Here is a 26549-nt window from a genome sequence, read left to right as displayed (position 1 = left end):
TCTCTGCGCTCGTCTTGCTATTTCCCAATCACGTGTCCTGAGTTACTTGCCATATTGGTCCTGACTGGGCTCCATCAGTTCAGTTCCTCATAGTGGTGTTCTCTCTTCTTCCTTCTTCTCTCTCTACCTCGTGGTCCCTACCTGAGACCCCGAGCCAGGAACGGAAGTCCCTCCTACCTATCTTCTCTGCCCAGAACTGGCTATAGAGCTTCTTTATTAACCAAAGTACATGATAATGTACTTATCTGGCGTGCAACTAGATCTCAGGGCCCAGGATTCAGCATTTATATACATGGGACACCAGACCTACTCCCAACAGTGTGCCAGGCACAGAAATTGGCAGATGACCCAAGTCAAGGTGGTTGGGCTCATTAGAGATGAGATTAGGACTTCTGCCTGAAGTAGCCAGGAAAGACAATCTTAATTTCTATTGGCCTTAGCATCGTGAGGGTCTAAGAAGTAGACATAGTGAAAACCAAAGTTGGAAGAGGAGGGACGGCTGAGAGGCAGAAACTGTCTTTTTACTTCCCCTGTTTACTTGTTTCCATGTCCAGGCCTGTGGGAAGAGAGTGTGACCACCAGTTCCAGGTAGGAGAAGTCCTGTGCAAATGGGCTGAACCAGAAGGTTCCTAAAGGTGGACACTAGTTTAATACTAAGCTAGTGTTTTCCAAAGTGAGATATACGAGAAATCTGTGTTAACATTCCTTTAGGAGCGTCCCACTGAATCAGAAGTCCTAGGACCCAGGAATCTGTCTTAAACTAGCTTTGTAGGTGACCAGGTTTCACATCTGAAACTGCTGGATGCTAGATAGTTAGGTGCTGGGAAACAGGTAGACCTGGTCCCTGACTCTTCACTATATTTTAATTATTATCGTGTGTGTGTGTGTGTGTGTGTGTGTGTGTGTGTTGGAGGGAGGGGGCAGCTCCTCCGGAGTTTTCTCCTCTCCTTTCATTACGGATGCAGGGAGTTCCCTTTGTTGTGGCAGACGCTGCTACCTGGGAAGTCAGCTCCCAGCTCTTTAGTAACTTCTTTTCTTTTTTTGTCTCTATGTAGTCTTGGCTATCCTGGAACTCGCTATGTAGACCATGCTGGCGTCAAACTCACAGAGCTCCACCTGCATCTGCCTCCCAAGTGTTGGGACTGAAGGCATAAGACACCATGCCAGGTTCGTGAACAGCTGATTTCAATGAGGTGCCATGGAATGGGAGGAAAGGAAGGAAAGGAGTGTCAGAGCTAAGTGTGCCTAGGTTAGACTGATAAAGGGCTAAGGATGTGTTAGAGAGTAAACATCAAAGCTAAAGCCTGGAAAGGACTCTGCATCACAGAGAAACACAGTTAACTGTCATTTCTTACACAAAGAGGCAACCTTGGCCTTGAGAAATGGCTAGAGAAAAGTGACGCGCTAAGAAGCAGACCAAAACCGAACAGCCTCCAAACCACCCTAGTCCACAGATGCGTCCACCCCTCTACTGGTCCTTTCGTTCATCCCCAAAGCTACCGAAAAACTCAACCGAGGTACTCGGGTTCCCGGGCGTGGCTCAACTCTTCTGGGACTTTTGGCAACCTACGGCTGCTCGCGACGGGCCCGCCCGACGTGATGACGTCAGTGCGCGCGCGCCCTCCAGAGGAGGAGTAGGGGCCGCAGGCCGGCAAGCGCCCGGGCTTCGGTAACCTGTGCTAGGCAGGGAAGAAGAAGGGGCGGGGCGGGGAGCCCCCCCTTCCCCTCGGAGTTGCTGGGTTGCGGGCCGGACCCGGAGCAGGAGTCCACGGCGCGCTCAGCGCTCGTTTCTTCTCCGCAGCAGGCCCTGCACGGCCGGCGATGGAGTTTCCGGACCTCGGGGCTCACTGTTCCGAGCCGAGCTGTCAGCGCTTGGGTGAGGGGAGGAGCGCACGGAGCGGGGCGGGGCGGGGGGGAGGCCGGGGGGCGGGGCTGGACGGCTAGGGCTAGCAGGTGGGGCGGGGAGGGTGGACCCTGGAGCTGGAAATACCAGGAGGGCGGGGCTCGAAGTTGGGGGCGTGGCCAAAGAGATCGTGAACGGTGGAAGGGTGCAGTGTGTTGCAAATAGGGAGGAGTTTTTCCTACCGGAGTAGCAGCTTTAAAGAAGAGGAAAAAGGACATCCAGGTTCCCTTTGAACCTACTATCCGACCTATCTCCCTGTAGATTTTTTGCCACTCAAGTGCGATGCCTGTTCGGGCATCTTCTGCGCAGACCATGTGGCCTACGCCCAGCATCACTGTGGATCAGCTTACCAAAAGGTGAGGGGGCGACTTGAGGCTGGCAGGGGATGGTTGTAAGGAGAGGAGAGCGGGTGCAGATGCTTTCAGGAATCTATGTTAACATTTCCCCTCTTACTTACTGTTTTTCTAAGCCTCAGTACTGGGAAACTTTGTTTTCTAGTGTATTTGTGAGTGGTATATCCAGGTTCTTTAAGAGGTTGGCTGGCTCTCAGACTGACTCCTGCCCCTTGACTGTAGGATATCCAGGTACCTGTGTGCCCCCTCTGTAATGTGCCTGTGCCAGTGGCCAGAGGAGAGCCTCCTGACCGGGCTGTGGGAGAGCACATTGACAGAGACTGTCGCTCTGATCCCGCACAGCAAAAACGCAAGGTAAGTAAATAATGGAGGGATTAGTGATAAGACAAACCCAGCTTGGAGTATTGATCTCTGCAAACCTAAATGGCTAGCTTCATGGCACTAGAGGAAGAGAATAGAGTTTCATAAATGACAAACCCTGCTTCATCTCAGATTTTCACCAATAAGTGTGAACGTTCTGGCTGCCGGCAGCGGGAGATGATGAAACTGACCTGTGACCGCTGTGGCCGAAACTTCTGCATCAAACACCGTCACCCACTGGACCATGATTGCTCTGGGGAGGGTCATCTGACCAGCCGGGCTGGGTAATTACTTACTTGCTCTGCTCTAGCCATGTCTGCCTTGACCAAGGGAGTTTTTATACTCCGCCCTCGCCCCCCCCCGCCCCCGCCCCCCGCCCCCGCTTTTGTTTGCAGCACTGTGGATTGAAGCTAGAGGCTTGCACATACTAGGCAAGCACTCTCCCATTAAGCTGCTGCCTTGGCTCTTTTTGGTTGTTGTTTTGAGAGAAGGTTTCACTTCTTAGTCCAGGCCAAATTGTGGCAATCCTCCTGCCTCAGACCCTTAAGTGCTGAGATTACAGCATATATTACTTCAGACTCTTATTCCTAGGGGACAAGGTTCAACTAAGTTGCCCAGAGTGTCATTGAACCTGCTGCCCTATACAGTTTTCTTCTTTCTTTTTTCTTTTTTGGTTTTTGAGACAAAGTTTCTTTGTGTAGCTCTGGCTGTCCTGTACTCGTTTCGTAGACTAGGCTGGCTTTGAACTCACGTGCCTCTGCCTCTCGAGTGCTAGGATTAAAGGTGTGCGCCACCACGCCCGGCTCCTATACAGTTTCCTGTCTGAACCTTCCAGGTAGCTGAAAATACAGGCTGTCTATACAAATTTGGGCCCAATTCAACTCCTTTTCAAAGTATATGATTTTGCAGAGTATTAGAGGAACTCTTGACAGGCTAAGCATATCCTGGGAGGTATGTTAGAATGACTTTCTTTCCTACAGGCTTGCTGCTATCTCCAGAGCACAAGGTCTGGCTTCTACAAGTACTGTCACCAGTCCAAGTAGGACCACGCCTTCATCTTCCTCTCCCAGCAGGTAGGCCTACCTGTTTCCCCTCTCCCCGTTTTAACCCCTTCACGCCTCTGACGATAGCCTATTTTAATGTCTGCCACAGAGCTACATCCCAGCTTCCACCCAGGACATCCCCTCCAGTTATTGCTTTGCAGAATGGCTTGGTGAGTTGGGGAAAGGTGGGATAATCAGAAGAAAATCCACACAGAGTAAAGTCCAAGGAAAACGGTCTCTTTCTCTCCCTCTGCAGAGTGAGGATGAGGCGTTGCAGCGTGCCCTGGAACAATCCCTTGCCGAGGCTCAACCGCAGGGCCCGAGGTACCCACCCAGATGAGGACAAGAGCTCTTTGGAAGGGGGGGTGGGGGTGGGACCACTCCAACCCACTACTTTAGCTAAAACTTGGCTCCAGAATTAGATGAACTCTATATCCCCAAAGGCCTTGATTTTCTCGGTACCAGTGGCAATGATGCTAATATCTACCCTGCTGGTTAAAGATTGAGGTCACACTCAAAAGGTACTCAGTACCTGATACTCAGGAGATCAAATCCTCAGACTTTAGATACTATGGTCACTAATTCAAGTTCTTCCTTTCTCAGTTCTCAGGAGGAGGAAGACTTGGCATTAGCCCAGGCACTGTCAGCCAGTGAGGCAGAGTACCAGCAGCAGCAGCAGGTATGAGGTCTATGTAAAAATGGGTCCTGCGTTGATGGAAGGTGAGGAGGTAGGGCTGGTCCCTCCCAGTGGTAGATAGCGTTGCTTTGCTCCCTTCCAGTGACTCCAGCTCACGCTGAGCCCTGGAATGAGGCCTGCCCTCTTCTGTCCTTGCCTTTATACCCTGTCTCCTCCTCTCCTTGCTCCAGGCACAGAGCCGCAGCTTGAAGCCGTCCAACTGCAGCCTGTGCTAGGGTCCTGGGCTTGGGAAGGGAAGCTCATCCGAGGACTGTGGCCCTCACATCTCCAGGATACACAGGGAAAAGAAGCACAGAGAAGCCGGGTTCACAGAGACAAGCAGGAGTGACGTGGAGGACGCTCCCTGGGGCCTGGAGAGGAAGGAAGCTTGTGCAGCCGAGCTGAGGAAAGACGCTGCTAGCTCTGCTGCTGCAGGGAGGGTGTTGGGAACTGTTCTGTGGTTGCAGCTCTGGTAGGTGCTAACCAGACTCCAACCCAGCCCTTTTATCATGTTACCCCTTTACCTTGGGGCTGCCACATGCAGCGGACAGGGAGAGGCCTGGGGAGAGTAAAGACCTTGGCAGTTAGTAAGATGTCTGGGCTGTGTGTTTCTTTTCCCTCTCCAACCCACAATAAGCAGTCTTGTCAGGAATGTTCATTCAACTCAAGGGTAGAGGCTCCTTGTACCTCACACAACCAAGCCACAGCCATCCTTGCTCAGTCCATTTATTTCCTTGCAGTGCTTTCTGGAAGGTTCCTTTCCCTTACAATACCTAGCACCAAACTCCTACACCAGGATGAAACAGGCCATAGAGAGGACACACATCTTTCTCCTGAGTTAGCCTTTGGAAAGGAGGAGGTCGCTTGTGTCATTATGCTGTGTCCTGAGGTTCAGAGTCTTCAGAGACAGTTTCTTGTCCTTGCTGCTGCAGCTGCCACATCTCAGCATACACACCACCTCGGGATAATAGAGCTTCATGCCTGGGGTAATGAAGCAGGATGAGTCCCACCCATTGGTTTTACCCCAATCTCAAAGAACAGGGGGTGACTAAGGAAGACACCCTGTCATCCTACATGGCTTACCTTCCTCTTTCTATGATGCCACCGTCCTTGATGACGAGGATCTGGTCAGCATTGACCACAGTTGAGAGCCTGAGAGGTCAGACATCAGTTACCTACTACCCCCATCCAAAATGGTCCACGCCGCCAGCCACATCAGCCCTGTTATCCTGTACCTGTGTGCTACTACGATGGTGGTGCGGTTGGTGCAGATTTTGGCCAGAGAGGCCTGGATGGCTCTCTCGTTAGATGTGTCCAGTGCTGACGTTGCCTGCAGAAAGAGCCTGAGTGAAATGCTCTTGCTACCTAGAGGCTCCAAGGGGAGGAGGATGGAGATGGCTAGTGGAGGTCTCAAGGATAGTTTGGGTTCATGACCTACATAGGGTTTTGGCGAAGAGAGACTAGTGATACCTTTGCAAGGTAGGGAACTGCTCAGGCAGGGTTAGGCAGAGATGGGATAGCAGGCAAGTGCTGGGGCCTCACCTCATCCAACAGAATGATGTCTGGGGCCTTGAGAATGGTGCGGGCGATGGCTACTCGCTGCTTCTCGCCACCGCTCAGCTTCAGTCCCCGCTCGCCCACCTGTGTCTCATACCCTGTGGATATTAAGCACCTCCCTCACGTCACATGTAAATAAATTTGGTTTCTGTGGCCAGGTGGGCAAGGAAGCGGTGGAATGTGAGGGATTAACAGGACTTCACTGGGTAGGGAGAAAGACCTCACCTTCAGGGAAAGACAAGATGGCATCGTGAATGCCTGCAGCCTGGGCAGCAGCCTCTACCTCATTGTCCCCAGCTGTGACACGACCGTAGCGGATGTTGTTGGCAATGGTGTCGTTGAAGAGGACAGTGTCCTGGGGCACAACTCCAATGTGAGACCGGAGAGAGATCTGGGTCACCTGAGACCAAAAGACCAAAAAGCACCCTGTCCTGTGAGATCTCTCCAGGATTTCTTGGAGCACCAGGGATAAGCAGCCTAGGATAAGACTCTACTCATTGCCACCACAAGCCCTAGTGGGGTGAGCAAACCAGTCTCCCTAAGTCCTCCCCATTCATGAACAGAAAACATGGCTTCTTCATAGACAAGCATACCTCACAAGACACCATACACACTGTCCTTGTGATTACTTTCCTGGGTGACTCCTGGTCACATGGCACTGAGGTCACATTGTTGGATAGGTCAGTAAGGTGTAGCCCTAGCCTTGAGCCCCCCTCCCTTATTTAGAGACAGGGTCTGGCTAAGTTCTTCAGGTTGGCCTTGAACTCTTGGTAGCTCTGGCAGGCCTTGACCTCGCTCTCCTCCATCCTAGATGATAGATCTTCAGCATCAGACCATGCAAGGCCCCAGCTTTTTTGCAAGGCTAATATCTCAGGATGCCCACCCATTGCTGTTCTTCCACGGGCCCCTAAATTTGTCTTCCCTGCAGCAACGTTACCTGTGAAATGTCCTGCCCATCTATTCGGATGCAACCAGAGCTGATGTCATAGAAGCGAAACAGCAGGCGCAAAATGGTGCTCTTTCCTGCCCCAGATGGGCCTACCTTCATTGGAAACACAGGAAAAAAAGTCTCAGGCCCTCTGGCATCTAAGACTCCCTCTTTAAGAGGCCACCAGCATCCAGGAAAGCTGTTACATTCAGTCTCATCGCCTGTTCTAACCAGGCTTTGAATGCCTAGCCTGGCAGCTCATGATGAGCTAGCTATCTGTAGGCACTGAGTGAGAGAAACTCAAGGAATATGGGCCAAGTAACTAGGTCTCCTCTCACCAGAGCCACTGTCTGTCCGGGCATCACTGTGAAGGACACATCTTGTAAGGTCTCCCGCCTGCAAGGAAGGGTGGTCGATTCAGTAGTGGATCTACTGAACCATACAGTAGCAGATAGATTCTCCATCCTCAGAGCAATGGTCCTTCCCCTTCTCCTGTGTAGGGTCTCTTCCCTACCCCACACTGGTGGATTGCAAAGCTGAGGTTCAGAGCAGGAAGAAGGGCAGGAAGGCAGTGTGCCAATGTATGAGGGGAGAAGAGAGCAAGCAAAAAGGTAGCACTCACCCATCAGTGTAGCTGAAGTGTACATTTTCAAACTCAATCCGACCCTTATGAAAACGAAGGGGCCCTGCTCCAGGAACATCCCTCACCTGGGGAACACAGGCAACGCGTGCTACCATCACTGGCCTGGGATGCTCCAGACCTAAGAAACTCCCCCTACCCCATCTTACTCCTCCCTCTGCTCACTTCTGTTTCCTCTTTCAGCAAATCAAACATGTTCTCCATATCAATGAAGTTAGTCTGGATCATCCTGCAGAAAGAGCGAAGGCTGGGGCTCCCTCAAGGAACTGAGAACCGGCAGGGAACCCTGAGCTGGTGAGGGACAGGGATCAGATTACCTGTAGTAGGTGCCAAACCAGTTGAGAGGCATGTACAGTTGAGTGATATAAGTGCCAAAAAGCACAAAGTCCCCAACCTGTAGAGACCCAGAGAAGCAAATATGTCATAGGAAGCCTTGCAGATTGCTCTTGCTGTCGCTTTGTCTACGTCCCAGCCAGGAGCCTAGTGGCTCACACAGGACCCACTTCTCAGTCCCCTCCTCTTCTCTATTCTGTCTCACCTGCAGCTTCTGCTCACTGACGAAGTATGCACAAAGCAAGGAGCCAGCAAGGAGCCCAAGCCCAATCACCAAGTTCTGGGTCTGATTCAGTACAACCAGTGAGGCAGTTGACTTCCACTCCAAACTCTAGGGGCCAGAAAACATGAGGAAGGAATGGCCCGCATGGGCCGACCACCACCACGTCCCAATCTGGGTCCCAGCACCTTCAGCTTTACCCCTGGATCTTATTCTCCTCAGGCCTGGTAATGACACAGGACAGTTCACACGAGGACCCTCACCTGAAATTTGATGATAGCCTCTCGATAGCGTTCTACTTCATAGCCTTCAGCGTTGTAGTATTTTACCTGATGGATTCACATAGCACAGTTGAGGGACCATTTTCTCCAGAGTCCTAATCCCTGTAGGCTCAATTTCCTTAACCAATATATTTTATTACAAACTTATTAACCAAGAGTACATCCCTTATAAGCCGACCAACCAAAACAATAGGAGGATTAAAGAATAACAAAACATAAGGATATCAGTTCCGAGAACAATTCTCTTGGTGTTGCCAGCAGGATTTTGTCTGCTGGAACCTGGAGTAACCAGAACCCAGAACCTCAGCAGGAGCCCAGAGCCCCAAAGCCTTCCCTTGAGTGGTTCTCTCTAGGAGCATCTCAAAGTGGCGCGATGAACAAACAAAACTACCCCAAGTCTCCAAAAGCCCCTCCTCCAGTTCTGGGCTCATTTATATATCTCCTCCCAGAGTCTGTTCCTGGATCTTTTCAGCTGGCAACAATCAAGTTCCCGCACGAGGTGGTTTGTTTTCTAGTGGATTAACCTCACCTGTTCTCACAAGGCCGTTCCCCACCCCACACTTGAGATCATAACAAAACAGGTTTATCTCTCTTTCAGATCCCTTCTTCACAATTTCTAAATTTATTTTTTTTTTTTCTTTTTGAGACAGGGTTTCTCTGTGTAGCCTTAGCTATCCTGGACTCGATTTGTAGACCAGGCTGGCCTCGAACTCACAGTGATCCACCTGCCTCTGCCTCCCCAGTGCTGGGATTAAAGGTATGCGCCACCATGCCTGGCTCTCCAAATTTATTTTTAATAGAAAACTAGGTATAATTTTTTGAGATGGGGCCTAGTTATGTGGCCTAGTTGGCCTGAAACTTGCTATGTTGCCCAGACTAGTCTTGAACTCAGAGAGCTCTGCTTGCCTCTGCTCTTTCCCAACTTCTAATATCCTCCCCAATCCAGAGGTGCTCCCAGCATGCTCCTCCACCTCTCTTTGCTTCCCACCACCATCCTGGGGCTTCTGTTACCGTCTCAAAGTTTAGCAGAGAATCCACTGCTCGTGCCCGGGTGGCATTTTCCTGTGTGTTCATACTACGGCGAAACTTGGCTCTCCACTCGGTGACCACAATGGTCAGTACTAGAGGTGGGTGACAGGAGTGGAAGGAACAAGATGTCATCCCCAACAGCTGAGACCAAATACAGATGGCCATCCCCTGTGCCGCCACACATACCAAGCCTACTCTAGCACCCAGAGACCAGAGCGGAAGGGAAAACTGTAAATTCACCAAGGAAAGGAGTTGTGTGCAAGATACCTTTGTAGTCTTGCAACGTTTCATGTAGAAGACTTTTTTTTTTTTTTTTTTTTTTTTTTGGTTTTTCAAGACAGGGTTTCTCTGTGTTATCTTGGTTGTCCTGGACTCGCTTTGTAGACCAGGCTGGACTCAAACTCACAGAGATCCATCTGCCTCTGCCTCCCAAGTGCTGGGATTAATGCCAGCATGTTTTGCCTGCATGTATGTCTGTGTGACAGTGTCAGATCTTGGAGGTACAGATAATTGTGAGCTGCCATGTGGGTGCTGAGAATTGAACCCAAGTCCTCTGGAAGAGCAGTCAGTGCTCTTAACCACTGAGCCATGTCTCCAGCCCCAGAAGATGCTTTTGATGAGCGCATGAAAAGATGCACTGTGCTGCATAGTTTTTCCTTGGCTGGTCCCACAGTGAGGCTCTACTGTACCATACATACCTGTGCTTCCCTGGCTTCCATCTAGGTTGAACTAAGGTTCAACTTTGACAGGGGAGTAGACCTTCCCATCATACCAGGAGTAAACAGAGCCTAGTCTAGCCTAGCAAGCCTGCTGAAGGTCAGTCGGCTGAGTGGGGGTAGGGCTCGCTGCCAAGGAGGACCAAACAGTTCAGGGAGCACTCACTGAGGTAAAGACTCATACACAGGAACACAATGAGGCCAAACCAGGCATTGAAGAACATGCTGAAGTAGACGATGCCGATGACGATGTCGGCCAGGGTGGGGATGATGTTGAACACCAGGTAGCTAGAAGGGTCAGTCAAGGAGAGAAAGGCTTGAGGACTCAGCCCAGCAATCTAACCTCTGCGAGCTTATTTTAGCATAGTTTCATTTCCAACAGCAACAGACTAGAATGAATCTAAATACTGCTCAAGAGGTAGATGGTTAATAAGGCCTGGTGGCAAAGGCCTGTAATCCCAGCCCTCTGGAGAGACCAAGAGCTTAAGGCTAGTCCTCTCCCCCCCCCACCCCCCGCCCCATCTCTCTCTCTCTCTCTCTCTCTCACACACACACACACACACACACACACATGCACACACAAACGCAAACTCGGACACACCAAAAACCAAAAACCCAAAACAACATCAACAACAGCATAACCTCTATCAATTACAAGTAAGAGAGATCTTTGTATACGGATGAAAAAGAATCTTAGCTGGGTGTGGTGGCACACACCTTTAATCCCAGCACTCGGGAGGCAGAGGCGGGAGGATCTCTGTGAGTTCGAGGCCAGCCTCGAGTCCAGGACAGCCGAGGGCTATACAGAGAAACCCTGTCTCGAAGGAAAAAAAATTTTTTTTTGCTCTATCTGCATTTTTATTTCATTTTTGTTTAATTATGTGCATATCTTCATGGTTGTGGGGGGTACCTCAGAAGGCTAGAAGACAGTGTCAGCGCTTCTGGAGTTAGAGTGACAGATGGTTGTGAGCTGCCTGAGACAGGTGGTGTTGGGAACTAAATTCAGATCTTTTACAAAAGCAGTGCATGATCTTTCCCACACACCCTCCTCCTCCTCCTCTTCCTCCTCCTCCTCTTTCTTCTTTTGAGACAGGATCTCTCTGTGTAAAAACCTTGGCTGTCCTGGAACTCACTCTGTAGACCAGGCTGGCTTCGAACTCACAGAGATCCACCTGCCTGTGCCTCCTAAGCACTGGGATTAAACGTGTGTACCACCACCGCCCAGACAGTATGTGGTCTTAACTGCTGGGCTCCATGTTTCTTGAGACAGAATCTTTAGTAGTCCAAGAGAGGCTCAAGGCCATTGTGTAGCCGAGGCTAGCCTTAAGCTTGCAGATCCTCCTGCTTCTGCCTCCCAAGCACTGGGATGACAGGCATGTGCCAACCACACCGAGCTGTCTGCACTATTCGACGTTCTACTTCTTCTTGTCATTTGCCAAAAAGACCAAACAAAGCAAGGTAGGAGGGGCAGAGCAGTTCAAGCTGGGCCTGCCCAGCTCCCCCCCCCCCCCCACACACACACTCTTCCTTCTGGTGTGGCACCTGAGCAATCCTGTGACGCTGGATGTTCCCCGGTCCACAATCCGCAGCACCTCCCCTGTACGCCGGCCCAGGTGCCAGCGCAGTGAGAGTTCATGCAGATGGGAGAAGAGGCGCAGCTCCACGCCACGGGACGTGAACTGCTGCACCCGGATCCACAGGAACGTTCGCAGGTTGCTCACAAAACCTGGGGAAGCCAGGACGCTTTAACAGGTCTTGAGGGTTGAGAGAAATTAACCCCAACACCTAGATGCTAGAGGTCTGGGTGCCCAAGGGGCCTGTGAAAGGAGCATCAGAAGCAACGCAGTGACGGAGTTCCCGTGGGAGAGACTGATGCCAACCAGGGTAAAACCAAAGTCTTTCATACCTGTACTGCCAGTGCCACCCCCCTGGAGGAACTTGAGGAAGACATAGGTGGTAACAGTCCAGGCCAGGGAGCTCCAAGGAGCCTTCTCAGTCAGTAAGTTCACTGTGGATAAAAGGCATCAGGGTCCACTTCCAACAGCCAGCACTCTCTCCGGCAGGGCTGCCCCTGGTTCTGACCACCCGGATCTACCTTTGTTATAACCTCCCTAGGTAAGGGCCACCCCAGCCACTAAGCTGAACATACCCCTCCGCCCCCTCACCAATGTCCCTATAGAAGATGGGGACCAACACGTTGAGTGCTCGGTCTATCCCCATGAGCCCCAGGCAGATGAGTACAGTCAGCTGCAGTGCCGGACTCCCCCGAGGCCACAGGTAGCTACTCAGTAGGCGGAGCTTCCTGCCAAGGTCTCTCCAGGTAGATTGTCGGTCTGTTGAGCGGCCCTAGGAAGATGGCACATGGAGAGGAGCTTACAGACACAGAAGTATGCTTGCTCGCCCAGGCTTCCTTAGGGAATAATATATGGGACTGCAGGTGATAGGTGTCTGAGGCTCACACATGGTCCCTCTCAGATTCTGGAGAGTCACTGGATCAAAAACTGAATTTTGGGATGAGAGCTAATTCACTCCGGAGTGACAGGGTTATCGATCGGGTCCCCCAAGAAATTTCTTTTCCCAAAGTCTGGCCCTTAGACAAAAGCTGGCATCCCCGCAGAGGCTTGGAGATAATTCTACGCGCTAAAAGGAGTCATACTCTTTATCTCTGGCCAAAAGGGACATGTGGCATTCAGAGAGGCCTGGGAAGTAGCTTGGTGGTAGGACACATGCTTAACATTCACAAGTGCTGGGTTCTATTCCCAGCACATGTACAAAGATATACTCTTGATTGAGAAACTTAGATATACCTAGTTGCTTTGTTTTGTGAGACAGGGTCTCTCTGTACACCAGGTTGGTCTTGAACTCAACAGAGGTGTGCCTGCCTCTGAGATTAAAGGCGTGTGCCACCACATTTGGCATACCTGGTTCCTTTCTACATCTTGGTCTTCTTCATGAACGCGTAAGGTGTAAGACTGGGGGCGAAGTCCAGGGGCCCAGAGTCCCAGGATAAACAGCCCTCCGGAGGTCACATATCGCAGGACCCACAGGCCAAATTGAACCTAGAATGAAAGAGAGCACAGGTGTGAATCAGGATCCAAGCCTACACCTTATTGTATTACTTCTTATAACCCACAGATGCTTCTCAGGGGCCTAGCAACAGGTTTAAAAAAAAAAAAACCACAGTGACTCAGCACAGACACACCCCATTCAATGCTGGCTATCCCCACCAGTTGGCTATCAGCTTCCAGCCACTGCCAGATATATTCTCTCTCTCTCTCTCTCTCTCTCTCTCTCTCTCTCTCTCTCTCTCTCTCTCTCTCTCTCTCTCTCTCTCTCATCCCCTTAAAAGAATAAAAGAATTATCCCAAAGCATGGAGCCAGTAGGTCCAGGTGCAGTGGTCGTCAAACACCAGCGCTTCTCTTCTCCCTCATAAGGCCCCTTACCTGCTGGCCCCGATCTGCTCTGGCCCACCACCACTGTGGGCTGTTCCAAGATACCAGGGCCAAGTTCTCAGCTGCAAATGCCATGGTCCAGAGGAGCAGGAGCCCCAAGCTATGCCTGAACTTCATCCAGACGCCCATTGCCAGACTCTGCCGGGCCTGGCTCCGTTCCACCACGAGCAGCCACAAGCCACAGGCGCTGGCCAGACTCTCCAGCATGGAAGACAACAGTAGGTAGCCTGGCAGGCGGGCCCCCTGAACAGTACCTACTCGGCCAACCAGACCGGCCAGGGGCAGTGCCATCTGAAGTGTGGCCAGAAACAGCTGCAGAGCATAGGGAGACACCCGAGGGCCAGCTGCCCAAGATAGTTCCTCTGTGCCAGCAGGCACCTCCCGACGCCTGCAGGGAACAACCAGCACCAAGGCCAGTACCCCCAGAGTCGCGAGCGTCGAGGGTACTAGCGTAAAAAAGAAGCAAGGACTCAAGCCGTTCTGAGTCCAAGCCGGACCCACCGGCCCTTCGGCCTCGCAGTAGTTGCCCACAGTCACCATGGCGATGTGGGGCTGCTGGCTGAACTTGAGGTCACTGCAGGATCAGAGAGTCGGGCTAGCCATTCAGAGAAGGCCGCAGATTCCAGGGTGTCTTGGGACATGGAGCTACGCCGCTGGGGTCGCAGGGAGGGACGCACGTGGACTTGCCATACAGCCCAATGTCTTCGCTCACGCGCCGCCCCGACGCATACTCACGCAAGCCACGTACGCCGTGACTGCCTGTTCCCACTCGCCAGCAGCTGGGGACCCTCAGGCTCAGAGCCGCCGCACAAAACTGTTGTGCCCTTTACGGCAGCGGCCACGCCCACCAGATGTATCCCGGGTTCCCATTGGCCAAGCGCGTCAAACGCGAATAGAAGGGCTGAGCGCTGACTGGGTCACGTGTTCAGGGCGGGAAATCTGACCTCGAGTCTGACAGGAGGCCTTGACCTCCACACAATTGTGTAAATCCGCCATCCCTCACCCTGGCCCTTTAAATAGCTATTACAATGTAGGCTGGCTGGTCTCCACCCGCTTCGGTTCCCTGTCTTAGCGCTAGAGATCAAACCGGGAGCCTCATACAGTAGCAAGCTACTGAAAACAGCCCCTCCTGAGTCCTGGCTGTGTCCCTGCGATGTCACAGCCCTTCTTTCCAGTCTCCCAGCCAGGTCTCTCTTACAGTCCTAAGATCTCATCTGCTACGTGGGGGGGAAAAAAAAGAAGCCACAACCCGACCAAAGTCCCTTCTTTATTAAGGGTTATCAAGCTGTACAGGGTTCCCACCCTGTTTGCTGTGGGCTAGGACAGCAGTGTCCACCACCTTCGGCATAATTTACCTCCCACAGCCGGAGCAGAGCTGGGGAAGGGAGTGGGGAGGGGGGAAGGGTAGGAGCTGAGTCCCAGCATGCAGTGTCAGCCCTAGGCAAGGGTGAGCCCCTTATCCCTGCATCCTCCTTTAAGTAGGTGAGGGGCGCAGGGCAGAGCTCTCTCGCTGGGATGTAGGCAACTGAGGTCACATTCCTGCCCTGTCAGTCCCCTGAGCAGGTGGTGGGAGTTCACAGAGCGGAGGCCAGGAAGGCCTCGCACTCCCAAGTGCCCATCCTGAAAACTGAAGAGGGTAGGTAGTAAAGAGTTTTCATTCTGTTCCTGCAACTCAGAAACCTTCCATCTTAGTGTCAAAAGACAGTGTGAGGGAGCTGGGAGCTAGGGCTCTCACCCCAACAAAAAGCAGAGGCCAAACAGAAGGGGGTCAAGTGAACAGAAGGGGGGCAAGCAGCGCACACATGCCAGGGATGTGCAGGGAGCAGAGGGGAGGGGAGCTGCTGCAGCGCTGGGTGAGGCCCACAGCCTGGCTGCTCAGCTGTTCCAGACAGGGGCTAGGCTGCAGGGGTTGAGGGTTCAGCCCCTGCCTCCCCACTCCACAGTTGGCACAGGTTCCTCTGCTTGGCAGCTTCTGTGGCAGGAAGCCCTCTGGAGACTTGCAGGGGTGGATGCAAAGATGGCAGTACTGGGACTGGGCTGGGGACCAGTTTCTAGCACCACACTCTGAGCCAAGGGAGTCCTGGGGACTAGGCTAGAGTCTTGTGCCCCTAGTCCCTAGGCCTCACATTCTTCTTGGGCTATGGCAAGCCCAGCGTTGGCACCTCCCTTGGCCAGGCAGGGACATACAAACACCACACACTTGGGGCCAGGCGACACTCTGAGAGCCCCTCCCACGGCAGGCAGATGGGATGGCAGGGCAGCTGTCGCCTCCATCCTGGAGCATGGGGACCAACTTCTGCCTTGTCTATACCTGTGGAGAGAAAGTGACTGGTAAGGAGATAGTCTCCAGCTACCTTCAGCCCCATAGGAGTCTAGAAAGAGAGGAAAGAAAAGCTGGAAACCCAGGGAAGGAAGCCTTGAACTTCAGAGCAGTATAAGGAAGTGTTTTTTGCTTTTGTTGAAATTTATTTGTGAGGGGCTGGAGAGATGGCTCAGAGGTTAAGAGCACTGTCTGCTCTTCCAAAGGTCCTGAGTTCAATTCCCTGCAACCACATGGTGGCCCACAGCCATCTATAATGTGACCTGATACCCTCTTCTGGCCTGAAGGCATAAATGCAAGCAGAACACTGTATAGATAATAATAAATACATCTTTAAAAAATGTATTTAATATAGGTGTTTGTCTGCATGTAAAAAAAAAAAAAAAGAAATTTATTTGTTAATATGGGTGTGAATCACCTGTGCGGTACCTGTGGAGGCCTGAAGAAGGCAACTGATTCCCTGAGACTGGGGCCACAGACAGCTGTGGGTCACCATGTGGCTACTGGAAATTGAATCTGGGTCCCCTGGAAGACCCCCCAGTGTTCTTAACCACTGAGGCATCTCTCCCCCATCTCTGAAGGGGAGTAGAGTACACATGAACAGAGTAAGAGACACGCAACAGGAGAAGCTATGCTTCACCAGAAGTTACCACTTCTGGCAGTTGTTCTTGGCCTTACAACTCCTTACCTTGTGCACTTGAGGGGGGAGCTCATCCTCTGAGCCTTCCTCTGGCACAGGCTCTGGGTGTCTTGATGCTGGCTGCCCATCTTCTGCCCATCCTCCCAGGGGCAGCCTGGAGAAGTGAGAGGGAGGCCGGGGCACTGTGCCAGGATCTATAGAGAGAAATCAGAACCATGTGGAGGCTTCGGGGACGACTTGGAGGGACAGTGTCCTTGGACCCCAGCCCATTGGCCTCTTTCTTTAAAAGGACCGCGCTTCCCTGAGACCACTTTGCTTCTATACTCCCAGGTGGACGGGTACCTGTGATGCCCCCGTAGCGCCTCTGGAAGCCCCCATGCAGGGCGGTGGTCTCGGGTGCTCCAGGCCGGGGCGTAGCACAGGGATAGCTGGCAGAGCGAGGGATGGGTTGGGGGGCCCGGGCACCCTCTGCCCCCTCTTCAGGAGCACTCTCTCCACTCTCATCACTCTCCCGGCGGTGCCACACATGCCGCTCGGGTTCAGCCTGGGTCTGCTGCTTGTGGAGCTGGAGAAGTGGGGGGGGGGGGGGAGCTGATTAGTTGGGGACAGAAGGATGTCTATCTGAAACAGCTGCACCCACCGCAGTTTCTTCAATTCCCACTCAAAAGCCCTCACCTAGGATCCTGGACACACAGCATCTCAGACGTTGGTAGTATACAACAGCTGTATGTGATGCTCTATGCATCTCATTCTCAGGGTACCCCTGCAAAGTCTCTGAGTAGCTCAGGTTGACGCTGAACTCAATGCGCAGTTGAGAATGTCCTTGACTTTCTGATCCTCCTGACTTTGTTTCCCCTGGTGGTGCTGGGGAGGGCACCCCGGGCCCTGTACATGCTAGGCAAGTACTCTATTAACTTAGCTACAACTCCAGCCTTCATTTTACCCACTCTTTGATTAAAGGACAAGTTAACAAGAGTGTCAGTACTAGGTACTGTTTTAGGTACTCAGAACACAGCAGTGAGCAAACAGAACTGCCAGCCCTGTGGTGCCTGTACACTAGTGGTGGTGACTGTGAGGAAAAATAGACCATAAACTATTAGATAGACAAAACCCAAGAATGTCAGATAGCACCAGATGCTATGGAGGAAAACAGAACAAGGAAACTCAGGAGGCAGCTGTGACAGCTTAACATGAGGTAGCAGGACCAAGGCCAGCCTGGTCTACATAATCAAGAGACAACCTATGTTTTAAAAAATCCAAGGGGGCATGGGGGTGGGGGTGGGGGAGGGATGAGAAGATGAGGGGAAAGACGGGAAGGAAAAGGATTCAGGAGGAGAAGCTGGGCCTGGAGGTACAGGCCTGTCATCCCAGCTACTTGGGAGGCTGTGGAAGGAAGATCACAAGTTCAAGGCCAGCCTAGGTAACTTCATGAAAATGGCTCTTAGAATAATACAAAAAAGGATGAGGATAGCACTCATGGCTTGCCTGGCATGTGCAAGGACCTATGTTCAATCCTCAGTACTGGGGGGGAAAAAAAATTAGAATCAGGAGAGTAGAGACAGGAGGCTTTTACCAAGAACAATTAGGAAAAGTCTCGGAGAGAGCAGGAGGAGGAGAAAGGACTCTAGGTGGAAAACAGCAGCGTACTCTTAGCTAAAGATGCCGTGAATCGGACTTATGTGATGGCTGGGCATGGTGGCGCATGCCTTTAGTCCTAGCACTTGGGAGGCAGAGGCAGGTGGATCTCTGTGAGTTCAAGGTCAGCCTGGTCTACAAAGTGAGTTCCAGAAAAGCCAGGGCTGTTACATAGAGAATCTTGTCTCAACTCCACCCAACACCCCCCCTCAAAAAGAGGACATATGTGAAAATGTAGACTCCAGAGCAGGTACGGGCCAGTGAAGGGCTGAAATCTACTATCTGGCAGCTGTTCACTCACCTGGTGCATATAGAGGGCATGAAGGCTCATCTCTGTGGATGCATATTCTGACAGCACCAGGCTCTGCAGCTGTCCTTCCCACACACTGCTCCCGGAGCTGGCTGTCCTGGCGTCCACTCTGTCCCTCCCAGCACAGACAGACAGCACTCATCAACATTTTTAAGATCTATCCAAGTATCTGTGGGTGACTGCCATGCCCTCCCACCATGACCCACCTCCACTCACCCAGAGCCTGTCATGGTGCTGGGAGCCCGGCCTTGAGGGGCCTGTCCAGGTTGTAGAGGGGAGAAGGAGCGAAGGGCAGAAGCAACCTCAGCTCTGTGCCTTGAGCCCTGCAGGTCTCTGGATAGTGGGGGTCCCCGGCAGGATGAGCCAGCCACCACATTTGCAATAAGGCTCAGGGGCTATGAAAAAAAAAAGGAGGGGGGTGTCAGCCAGGCGTGGTGGTATGTGCCTTTAATCTCAGTATTTGGGAGGCAGAGGTAGGCAGATTGCTATGAGTTTGAGGCTAGCCTGGTCTACAAAGTAAGTCCAGGACAGCCAAGATAACAGAGAAATCCTTACAAAACAAAAACAAACAAACAAACAAATGTATGTGGGAGCAGACTCCTCAGGGCAGGGAGAGGCCTCTAGGTCCCCTAATGTCCTGAACCTCAGGACCTGCTGGCCAAGACTGACCAGAGGAAACCTTCCACCCCGTGTCCCTTGCTCACCCCCCTTACTGGAGTCCACTGTACCCATTTTCATCCAGGCCCCAGATACACACCTCAGACTCAGACTGTAAGGACTGGATAGATGTGAAGAGGGCATTCTCGGGGAGCAGACCACCTTGGGCAAGGCTGGCAGCTGCGCCATCTCGCTGAACCTGCTCCTTGAGGAAGCCCAGGAAAGCTGTGCTCTCACGAGGCGGCTGCCAGCCAGGGTTAGTGATGGCGAAGTGCATAAGTGACAGCTCAGTCTTCCCATCCTCTGCTTGCTGGTACACTGAGGCCTCAGTCTGCCCTCCAGACAGCCACTGCGTGAGGGAGAAGCAGTGAGCAAGCCTAAGTGCTTACAGGAATCCTTCCTGGAGGACGGCGACTGTGGTGCCCTGTCATATCTGTGGAGGCCCTGGTGCCCACTCCAGGAGTAGCCACATACTGGCTCAGTTACTCATACTTTACTTTTCTCAAGGGAGTGTGACTAATGGTTCAAATCAGGGCTGGAATCCAGCCAGAGTCCTGGTGGCTGAACAGTGCAAGATGCCTGCAGGCGGGGTTACCTTTCAGTCATTTGTTGGCTCATAAACAGTAGCATTTTGCAGTTTCCACAAGTGCCAACACTGTCCCTGACTAGCTGCCCTGACCTCTCCCAGTCGGTACCTGAGGATGACCATGCTGGCGAACGTCCATCTGAGCAAAAGAACAGGTGTCTCCAACGCCGACAACCTCTACTGTAAAGTTGCGGAAGAAGTCTATGATCTCCAGGGCCCGTGGGCGTAGGCAGAAGATGAGGATGAGGGGTGTGACAATGGGGCTCAGCAACTCCTCCAAGATGAACACCTAAAAGGGAGGCGACTAAGGTTACAAGCAAGCAGGACACAGACCAGCCCTTGTCACCAAGACACCAGTCAGTCTCTAGCAGGCCCTAGCTCCAACTCCACTCACTGCCTTGTACTGGAAGAGCTGGGCAAACTCGTCCCGGGTCTGCGAGCGGTGGGCATTACCCTGCCAGTGGTCAGGCATGTAGTGGATGTGAGCGAGGATCACTCGGAGCAGCTGCTCGGGGCAGAACACCATGTGCTGGTCTGGGATGAAAGACCTGGTGGGGATCAGGTACTTGGTTAAGGTACACGCCTTTCCCAGAATGCTAGTCTGCTTTTGTTCCCACCCACAGCCCTGGCACACCTGCACACAGTCACTGTGACTCCCAGAAGTGTGACGGTGGTGAGGACATGTTCCACGGCCAACACATCTTCGTCATAGATTGTGAGAGCAATAAGCACGGCCAGGATAGAGCCGGCGAAGAAGGCACCGTTCTTGGCCAGCAGAGTCAGCAGCGGTGACAAGAAACAATTCATGTACTTGGAGGCGGGCTTGTAGCCTCGGCTGAGGCGGGACTGCAGCTCGTGTTCCAGCTCATTGAAGTGGCGGAGGTAACAACGGCCATACAGTGACCAGCAACGTGCTCCCAGGGCCCCAGGCTCTCTCTTCAGCACCTCAGCATAGCTGAAGAAGGCATAGAGGATCTGCCAGATGAGGATGAGGGGGCACAACAGGAAGTTGGCGATGCCAATCCACAGGATGCGGTTGCTGAGGCGCTGGGCCAGCTCCAGCCGTTGCCCCCCACGTTTGTATTCAGCCTTGAGGCTCCATTCGTTGAGAAACAGAGAGCCAGGTCCCCAGAAGAGGATCAGCTCAAAGTTGTACTTGAGGCCACGGGTGAAAAAGACAACCTCTCCAAGGCCAGGCAGGCGGAAGCGCAGGGGCAAGAGGGACTTGTTCACCAGCGCCACCATGTAGTTCTGGAAACGCAGGATGCGATGGTAGATGTCCAACTCTGTCAGCTCACGCTTGTGGATGCAGATCTGATGCTCTTTCTGTGTCTGCACAATCCGGGCCTGCACTTCCTGCCATGTGCAGTACGGAAGGGCAGACTGCAGGGTAGGGTGGACAGGGGGCAAAGTGTAGATGTTACTTGAACCCTTTGCTCTGCACAGATGTATGTAAGTCATGTGCTGAGATGAGAGCTATTTCCTGACCTGCTGCTCAGGTGTGGGGTGTGGGGCTGCTTCATATTGACCAAAGCAGCTGACCACAATGTGTCTTCTACTCTGGCAGGGGAGTGACTTGTGCCAGCTGCAGGTAGTTTAATTCTGGGAACTCTTGAGAGGGTATGTGGTGGCTGCTGCGTTTGCTGTTGCTAGATTGCTGAACTGCTGCAGATTCTGATGATGAAGACTGGACTTGCCTCAAGGAACTCTACATCCCTAATCAGCTGGAGGTAGTCTAAAAAGGAATCTGTGCCCCATTTTCCCTCTAACCTTCTTTCTCTCCTACCTAGTGTTGGGGGATTGGAAGGGAGGTAGAGGAAATAAGAACCCAATAAAACAGATAAAAACAAATGCACCAACACATCCCTTCCAGCCTTCCTCTCTACTTCCTGGCTGCCATCAAGTGAACAGGTTCCATCTGTCATGAGCTCTTGCCATGATCACCACAGGCCCCAAAGCAACTGGACCAATCAACTATAGAATCGTATCTCCAAAACTCATTTCTCTTGATACACTGATTATCTCAGGTTTTTTGTTTGTTTGTTTGTTTGTTTTTTCACATTAACACTAACAAGCATGCCTGCCAGTGAGAGCTACGGATGTGTGATGTTCAGGAATTTATCTCACCCTTCCTAAGAGCTCTTGGGCTCTTGTCCCAACTTCCGGTCTTACCATTGGGATACGCAGAGCATGCAGGTAGAAGGAGTGGATCTCCCAATAGCAGCAAATGTTATAGATGAACTTGATAAGCCGGTGGATCCAGAAGACACCAGCAACGACCAGAATAGTGATGAGAGAGCCGTTTTCCTGAATCCTGGTAGGGAAGAAGGAGGGGAAGTAGGCTCTTTGAGGATGGAGTCTTGGCAACACCCTCTTGAATGTGAGTTGCTGCCTCACATCCCTCTTTCTTCTCTACTCAGCACAGGGTCACCCTCACCTGGCACTACAGACTTGGGCAGGCAAAAAGGCGTCTGGCAGCGTGACCTTGACGGGCTCAGTGGGATGAAGACTGTGGTTCACCATCTTGTTGGCAAATAGGATGTCGTAGTCCACACAGCTAACCAGGAAGGTGGTGAAGGCGACCACAAAGAGGAACTGCCTGGGGAGTCGAAAAGAAGGGACATAGGCCAAGAGTCGGGGCGGTGCCAGGGAAACAAAGCGGAGCAACCAAAGAGGCTGGAGAGCGCCGAACAAGATCGGGTCCTGATGGGCTCTGTCTACCACTCAATCTCATGGGACCTTCTAGGCACAAACTGGCTCCTATGTTTTACTCTTAAATTCAGGAACTTTCATGTCATGATAAGCTGCCATCACCACTGGACTTGATTTTCAGAGGGTTTATGATTACGGCCTATGGTCCCTAGTCTTTCACCTTTTTTGTTTGTTTGTTTTTTGTTTTGGTATTTCAAGACTGGGTTTCTCTGTGGAGCCCTGGATGTCCTGGAATTCTTCTTATAGACCAGGCTGTCCTTGAACTCACAGAGATCCGACTGCTTCTGCCTACCAGAGTGATAGGATTAAAGGTGTGCACCAGCAGGAGGCCCCACTGTGAACTTTCTTATCATCAAGAACTCCCTTCCTGGGCTGGACAAGTCTAGGTCAGCCAAGGTTACACAGAGAAACCCTGTCTCGAAAAGCAAAACAAAACAAACAAACAAACGAAAAGAACTCCCTTCCTGGGGCTGGAGACATGGCTCAGCGGTTAAGAGTACTGATGGCTCTTCCAGAGGACCTAGGTTCAATTCCCAGCACCCATATGGCAGCTCACCACTGTCTGTAACTCCAAGATCTGACACCTGCACACACACATACATGCAGACAAAATACCAATAACACCAATGTGCTCCCCTTCCTGCTTAGTGTGAGGGTTCATGCCTTTAACCAGTACTCAGGCAGTCGGATGTCTGAGTCTGAGGCCATCCTGATCTACAAAGTTGGTTCCAGGACAGCCAAAGCTACACAGAGAAACTCTGTCTCAACGCCCCCCCCCCCCCAAAAGCCTGAACCAACAAACAACCCCCTTCCTCCTCAATTCTTCCCCTCTGGCAATAGTGTTTCTCCCCACTACTAAGGCTCTCTACTCCAGCAGCAGGGGTAATATGCAATCAGGCAGACGACAAGCTCTTTCCTCCTGACTGAACCACACATAGCCTCCTAAAACCTTGGTGGAATGACTAAATTATAAGTTCCTGTCATGAAAGAGATAGGATCTGGGTCCCGGAAGCTCTTCTTACAAGAGACAAGGCTATAGGTTCAAGGCAGGTGTGGTGGTGTACACCTTTAATCCCAGCACTTTGGAGGCAGAGGCAGGTGGATCTCTGTGAAAGCCAAGTTTAAAAGAGAGAGAGAAAGAGAGAGAGAGAGAGAGAGAGAGAGAGAGAGAGAGAGATATGATGCTACTATAGGTTTTAATGCCATACTTGGTTTGCATAGCCAGGCATGAACAAAAGGGAAGAACGCAGTAAGTATTCCTTTACCACAGCACGCATCCCTTTGTATACTTACATGAGTTCAAAAATCTCTCCAATGAGCATACATGTGAAGCCATTCTTCTGATGTAGATTATAAACGTGTAAGTGTTAAGGAAAAATGGCCAGTAAGCAAACACACTTAAGAATACAGACTTTGATGTCAACACACCCCCAACCTACAGTCCTGGCTCTGTAACTCTTTGGAGTGTGATCTTTAACAAGTTACTCCCCTAAGCTTTGTCCACAGTGGCAAATTAATAGTAGCCACACCTACCTTTTAGGATTATTAATTACTGTCTAGGATAATGCACTCAAAATATTTAACACAGAAATGACAGTCAAAAGACATTATTACCATTAATAATCCTATTAGAAAAGTTTCCTTATAAATTAACACCCTTAGAAAGTTCTTCATAACCAGGGCATGGTGGCGCACGCCTTTAATCCCAGCAGTCAGGGAGGCAGAGGCAGGTGGATCTCTCTGAGTTCAAGGCCAGCCTGGTCTACAAAGTAAGCCCATGACAGGCAAGGCTACACAGAGAAACCCTGTCTGGGGGCAGAGGGGAAGGAGTTCTCCATAAATTAATACAAGTGCACAGGACTCTCAGCAAATATGAGGTGGTATCATTATTTTTAACAGCCGTTATTTCCAAATGAGTTTCATTTCCCTGTGCATGGACCAGAGAGGAACTCATCCCTATTTCCCATCAGGGACCCAGCTCAGAGAAAGGTTTCTACAAGGTCACGGAGCTCCAACACACAGACACAAAGGATATTCGAGAGAAGAAGAGGTCAAGGTTTTCGATATGGTGCCAAGGTGCTGTAGACCCAGGAGCAGAGATGTCAGAGTCCTAAAGGAGCTCTCTCCCCCTGCTGCCCGGCTCCCTCAGCATTCCTCCGCTAACTTTCACCCATGCCCCTGCTCTGACTGTCATGTCCCAAAACTCACATTTGCTCCCCTCAGCCACGTGCACCAACAGGTCCTCTTCCCCTGGGGGTGAATCGCTGTAGGAAGCCTCTAGGCGCTGGTATTCAGTGTCAAACTGTGCCATCACCGCAGCCCCCAGTCCACCTTGTTAACCTGTCATACGCGGTGAAGAAAAGTAGAGCCCCATCAGAGCCAGCCACTGTCTACTTGCTCTGCTGCCCACCAGGCCAGAAGGAAAAAGAAGGAACCCTTAGGATCTGTTTTTACCACTAACCTCCTTGCCTCGGAACAGAACAGAGATAACCCAAGAACAGTAAGCTTGGGACTTAAGGGGGACTTAATTCTGGCCATCATTCTCAGAACCTTTACTGGGAGGCTACCGTGCCAGACTCTGCCCCTTTGGTGTGGGGTGAGTTATTTCGTCTTCTGTCCAGTGAAGAGAAAGTTTCCTCCTCCCCTGCCCCTCCTGGGAAACCCTGGTCTCTACAGAAGTTTGGAAGCAATTTTTTTTTTTTTTTAGGTAAACAAATGTTTAAGATAAGCACATGGCCCTACCAGCTCCATGGACAGTTTCTGCTCCACGCCAGTCCTGGATGCCCTGGTTGGACAGCTGCTGGAGGAAAAGGTGTCAGGCCTCAAAGAATGGGGAGCTGGGACAGAAAGGAATCCAACCCCCTCACCCACCCAAGCCCCACTAAGAGGGCAGAGAGATGGGGAAGAGGCATCTTTCCAGTTGGGATCCATCTCTCCTGATGGCCTATGTAGGACCATTCATCTACTTTGAGGCTAACTAGGAATAACTGAACCCTCTTGACCGTATGGAGACTGAGTCAGTACAGGTTGGAGTCCACATAGCCCTTTGGGACTGTCTTACCTTTGGTCTACCTCAACTTCAGAAATCAGATATGCTTTTCAGATCCCAGAAAAGCCCAAATGAGAATCTTCTCAAGATTTTTCTGGACAATCCCTTCTGCTTCCCTAGCACCAGAGACCTAGGCAGCCATGGCTTCTGAATGGGAAATGTCCAGTCAATGTAGACTCCAGATCCCGGTAGAATATCTGGGTTCCCTAGGCGGCTAGTGCCAGGTGGGGTCAAAGTGGTATGGTATACTCCCAGTCAGTGAAGACTCTGGGGACGGTGGATCTTGGTCCAACCTGGTCCTAGAGGGAGTCCCTCGGTTAGTAAAAGCCCTGTGTCTCAGCAAACACACTCACCTGGTCAGTGTAGACCCAGGGCCCATGGATCTCCCCAGGAAGGGCCTGTGCTCAGGGGTGTCTGTAGATGGTGGAGGGGTTGAGCCAGACCTACAGCTGGTATCCCTGGTGGACTGGGATGCCTCCCCAATCCCAGCCACCTAGCCCTGAGCACAGCGTGCCCCAGGGTCGCCCGGCCCCAGGCCGGGGGCTTAGGCTCCCAACAGCGGACAACCCGGCGCGCGGCCCCGGCGCACGCGCGCTCCCCTGGCCGCGCGCGCCCTCTATCAAAACATTCTGGCTGCGCGCCCCCGGCCCGCCCGCGGCTCCCCTTCCCCCCCGTTACGCATTGCGAGCTCACTTGGGGCTCTGTGGGCGCCCCCCAGCCAGCTTGGGCCTGTGTCTGGGGATTCCAGTTACCAGCCTCGCGTGTCACCGCAGGAACCGCGACCCGGGCGATTCCAGAAGCCCGGTCTGTTCTGCTGGGCTCGGCCCGACCCAGAGCGCTAGGCCCTCCGTCTGTCATTCACTGTCACCCGCAACCAGTCTGGCCAATGAACAAAGTGGGTGGAGACATAATGGCCAATTCTCGGCCCAGGAGGCAGGGACGAAAGGTTGGAGGCGGGTGTTGGAGAGCAAAGGACCAATAGCGTGCTCTACGTGATGAGGGGCTGGGCTGTGTGGCCCCTTCGCCGCTCCGTAGCTGCAAGATTGTTGTGGTGTTGCAGAAATCCAGCTTCCGAACGGTGGACCGGGGTGCGTCCTGGCTCTCGGACATTAGTGGCGGCTTCGGAGGGCGGTTCTGAGTGACGAGGT

General features: G+C 52.1%; 3 protein-coding genes across 16 annotated transcripts; 1 reads left to right on the top strand and 2 right to left on the bottom strand.

Moving 5' to 3' along the window:
* The first annotated feature begins 1591 nt into the window (after positions 1 to 1591).
* ZFAND2B (zinc finger AN1-type containing 2B) lies at positions 1592 to 4926 on the top strand. 4 transcript variants are annotated; one of them, XM_084778538.1, is made up of 10 exons: positions 1592 to 1669; positions 1802 to 1876; positions 2165 to 2259; positions 2479 to 2610; positions 2749 to 2900; positions 3597 to 3689; positions 3769 to 3829; positions 3916 to 3983; positions 4263 to 4338; positions 4628 to 4926. In XM_084778538.1, exons 2-10 carry the CDS (start codon positions 1822 to 1824, stop codon positions 4682 to 4684), a joined length of 789 nt encoding a protein of 262 aa, XP_084634664.1. In that variant the 5' UTR covers positions 1592 to 1669; positions 1802 to 1821; the 3' UTR covers positions 4685 to 4926. The 4 variants fall into 4 exon arrangements, with proteins under 4 accessions (XP_084634664.1, XP_084634665.1, XP_084634663.1 ...); XM_084778539.1 differs by having other exon boundaries at positions 1595 to 1669; positions 1805 to 1876; XM_084778537.1 differs by having other exon boundaries at positions 1609 to 1876.
* A 119-nt stretch (positions 4927 to 5045) lies between these two features.
* On the bottom strand, positions 5046 to 14590 carry ABCB6 (ATP binding cassette subfamily B member 6 (LAN blood group)). The gene is made up of 19 exons (XM_084778476.1): positions 13484 to 14590; positions 12961 to 13098; positions 12205 to 12385; positions 11946 to 12047; positions 11582 to 11765; positions 10206 to 10327; positions 9306 to 9415; positions 8277 to 8342; positions 7999 to 8124; positions 7778 to 7854; positions 7626 to 7689; positions 7443 to 7528; positions 7159 to 7216; positions 6830 to 6934; positions 6118 to 6292; positions 5878 to 5990; positions 5571 to 5665; positions 5419 to 5487; positions 5046 to 5316 (listed from the first exon to the last, which is right to left on the bottom strand). Exons 1-19 carry the CDS (start codon positions 14030 to 14032, stop codon positions 5208 to 5210), a joined length of 2529 nt encoding a protein of 842 aa, XP_084634602.1. The 5' UTR covers positions 14033 to 14590; the 3' UTR covers positions 5046 to 5207.
* Positions 14591 to 15664: 1074 nt separating this feature from the next.
* ATG9A (autophagy related 9A) lies at positions 15665 to 26546 on the bottom strand. 11 transcript variants are annotated; one of them, XM_084778482.1, is made up of 17 exons: positions 26095 to 26546; positions 25755 to 25815; positions 25095 to 25152; positions 24561 to 24692; positions 24388 to 24431; positions 23646 to 23710; positions 22078 to 22239; positions 21813 to 21954; positions 20275 to 21023; positions 20035 to 20188; positions 19750 to 19929; positions 19155 to 19403; positions 18614 to 18792; positions 18389 to 18506; positions 16795 to 17017; positions 16501 to 16646; positions 15665 to 15803 (listed from the first exon to the last, which is right to left on the bottom strand). In XM_084778482.1, exons 4-17 carry the CDS (start codon positions 24661 to 24663, stop codon positions 15798 to 15800), a joined length of 2520 nt encoding a protein of 839 aa, XP_084634608.1. In that variant the 5' UTR covers positions 24664 to 24692; positions 25095 to 25152; positions 25755 to 25815; positions 26095 to 26546; the 3' UTR covers positions 15665 to 15797. The 11 variants fall into 11 exon arrangements, with proteins under 11 accessions (XP_084634608.1, XP_084634607.1, XP_084634610.1 ...); XM_084778481.1 differs by having other exon boundaries at positions 25095 to 25149; XM_084778484.1 differs by lacking the exon at positions 25755 to 25815 and adding an exon at positions 25414 to 25700.
* Positions 26547 to 26549: the final 3 nt, after the last annotated feature.

The sequence above is a fragment of the Acomys minous genome (genome assembly GCF_964271855.1).
Source record: "Acomys minous genome assembly, chromosome: 4".
Taxonomy (NCBI): Eukaryota; Metazoa; Chordata; class Mammalia; order Rodentia; family Muridae; genus Acomys; species Acomys minous.
This window is presented reverse-complemented; position numbering and strand designations above follow the sequence as displayed.

Bases quoted from the DNA above. Each gene is read 5' to 3' on its own strand.
- ZFAND2B (XM_084778538.1), top strand. From the start codon at position 1,822: ATGGAGTTTCCGGACCTCGGGGCTCACTGTTCCGAGCCGAGCTGTCAG. The intron at 2,901-3,596 runs GTAATTACTTAC...TCTTTCCTACAG, and splicing joins CATCTGACCAGCCGGGCTGG to GCTTGCTGCTATCTCCAGAG. The intron at 3,984-4,262 runs GTACCCACCCAG...TTCCTTTCTCAG, and splicing joins GCTCAACCGCAGGGCCCGAG to TTCTCAGGAGGAGGAAGACT.
- ABCB6 (XM_084778476.1), bottom strand. From the start codon at position 14,032: ATGGTGACTGTGGGCAACTACTGCGAGGCCGAAGGGCCGGTGGGTCCG. The intron at 13,099-13,483 runs GTAAGGGGCCTT...CTTTCATTCTAG, and splicing joins GAGCAGATCGGGGCCAGCAG to GTTCAATTTGGCCTGTGGGT. The intron at 5,488-5,570 runs GTACAGGATAAC...CTGACCTCTCAG, and splicing joins ACCATCGTAGTAGCACACAG to GCTCTCAACTGTGGTCAATG.
- ATG9A (XM_084778482.1), bottom strand. From the start codon at position 24,663: ATGGCACAGTTTGACACTGAATACCAGCGCCTAGAGGCTTCCTACAGC. The intron at 18,793-19,154 runs GTGTGTATCTGG...TTTTTTTCATAG, and splicing joins CCTTACAGTCTGAGTCTGAG to CCCCTGAGCCTTATTGCAAA. The intron at 18,507-18,613 runs GTGAGTGGAGGT...TGGGAGGGACAG, and splicing joins AGCACCATGACAGGCTCTGG to AGTGGACGCCAGGACAGCCA.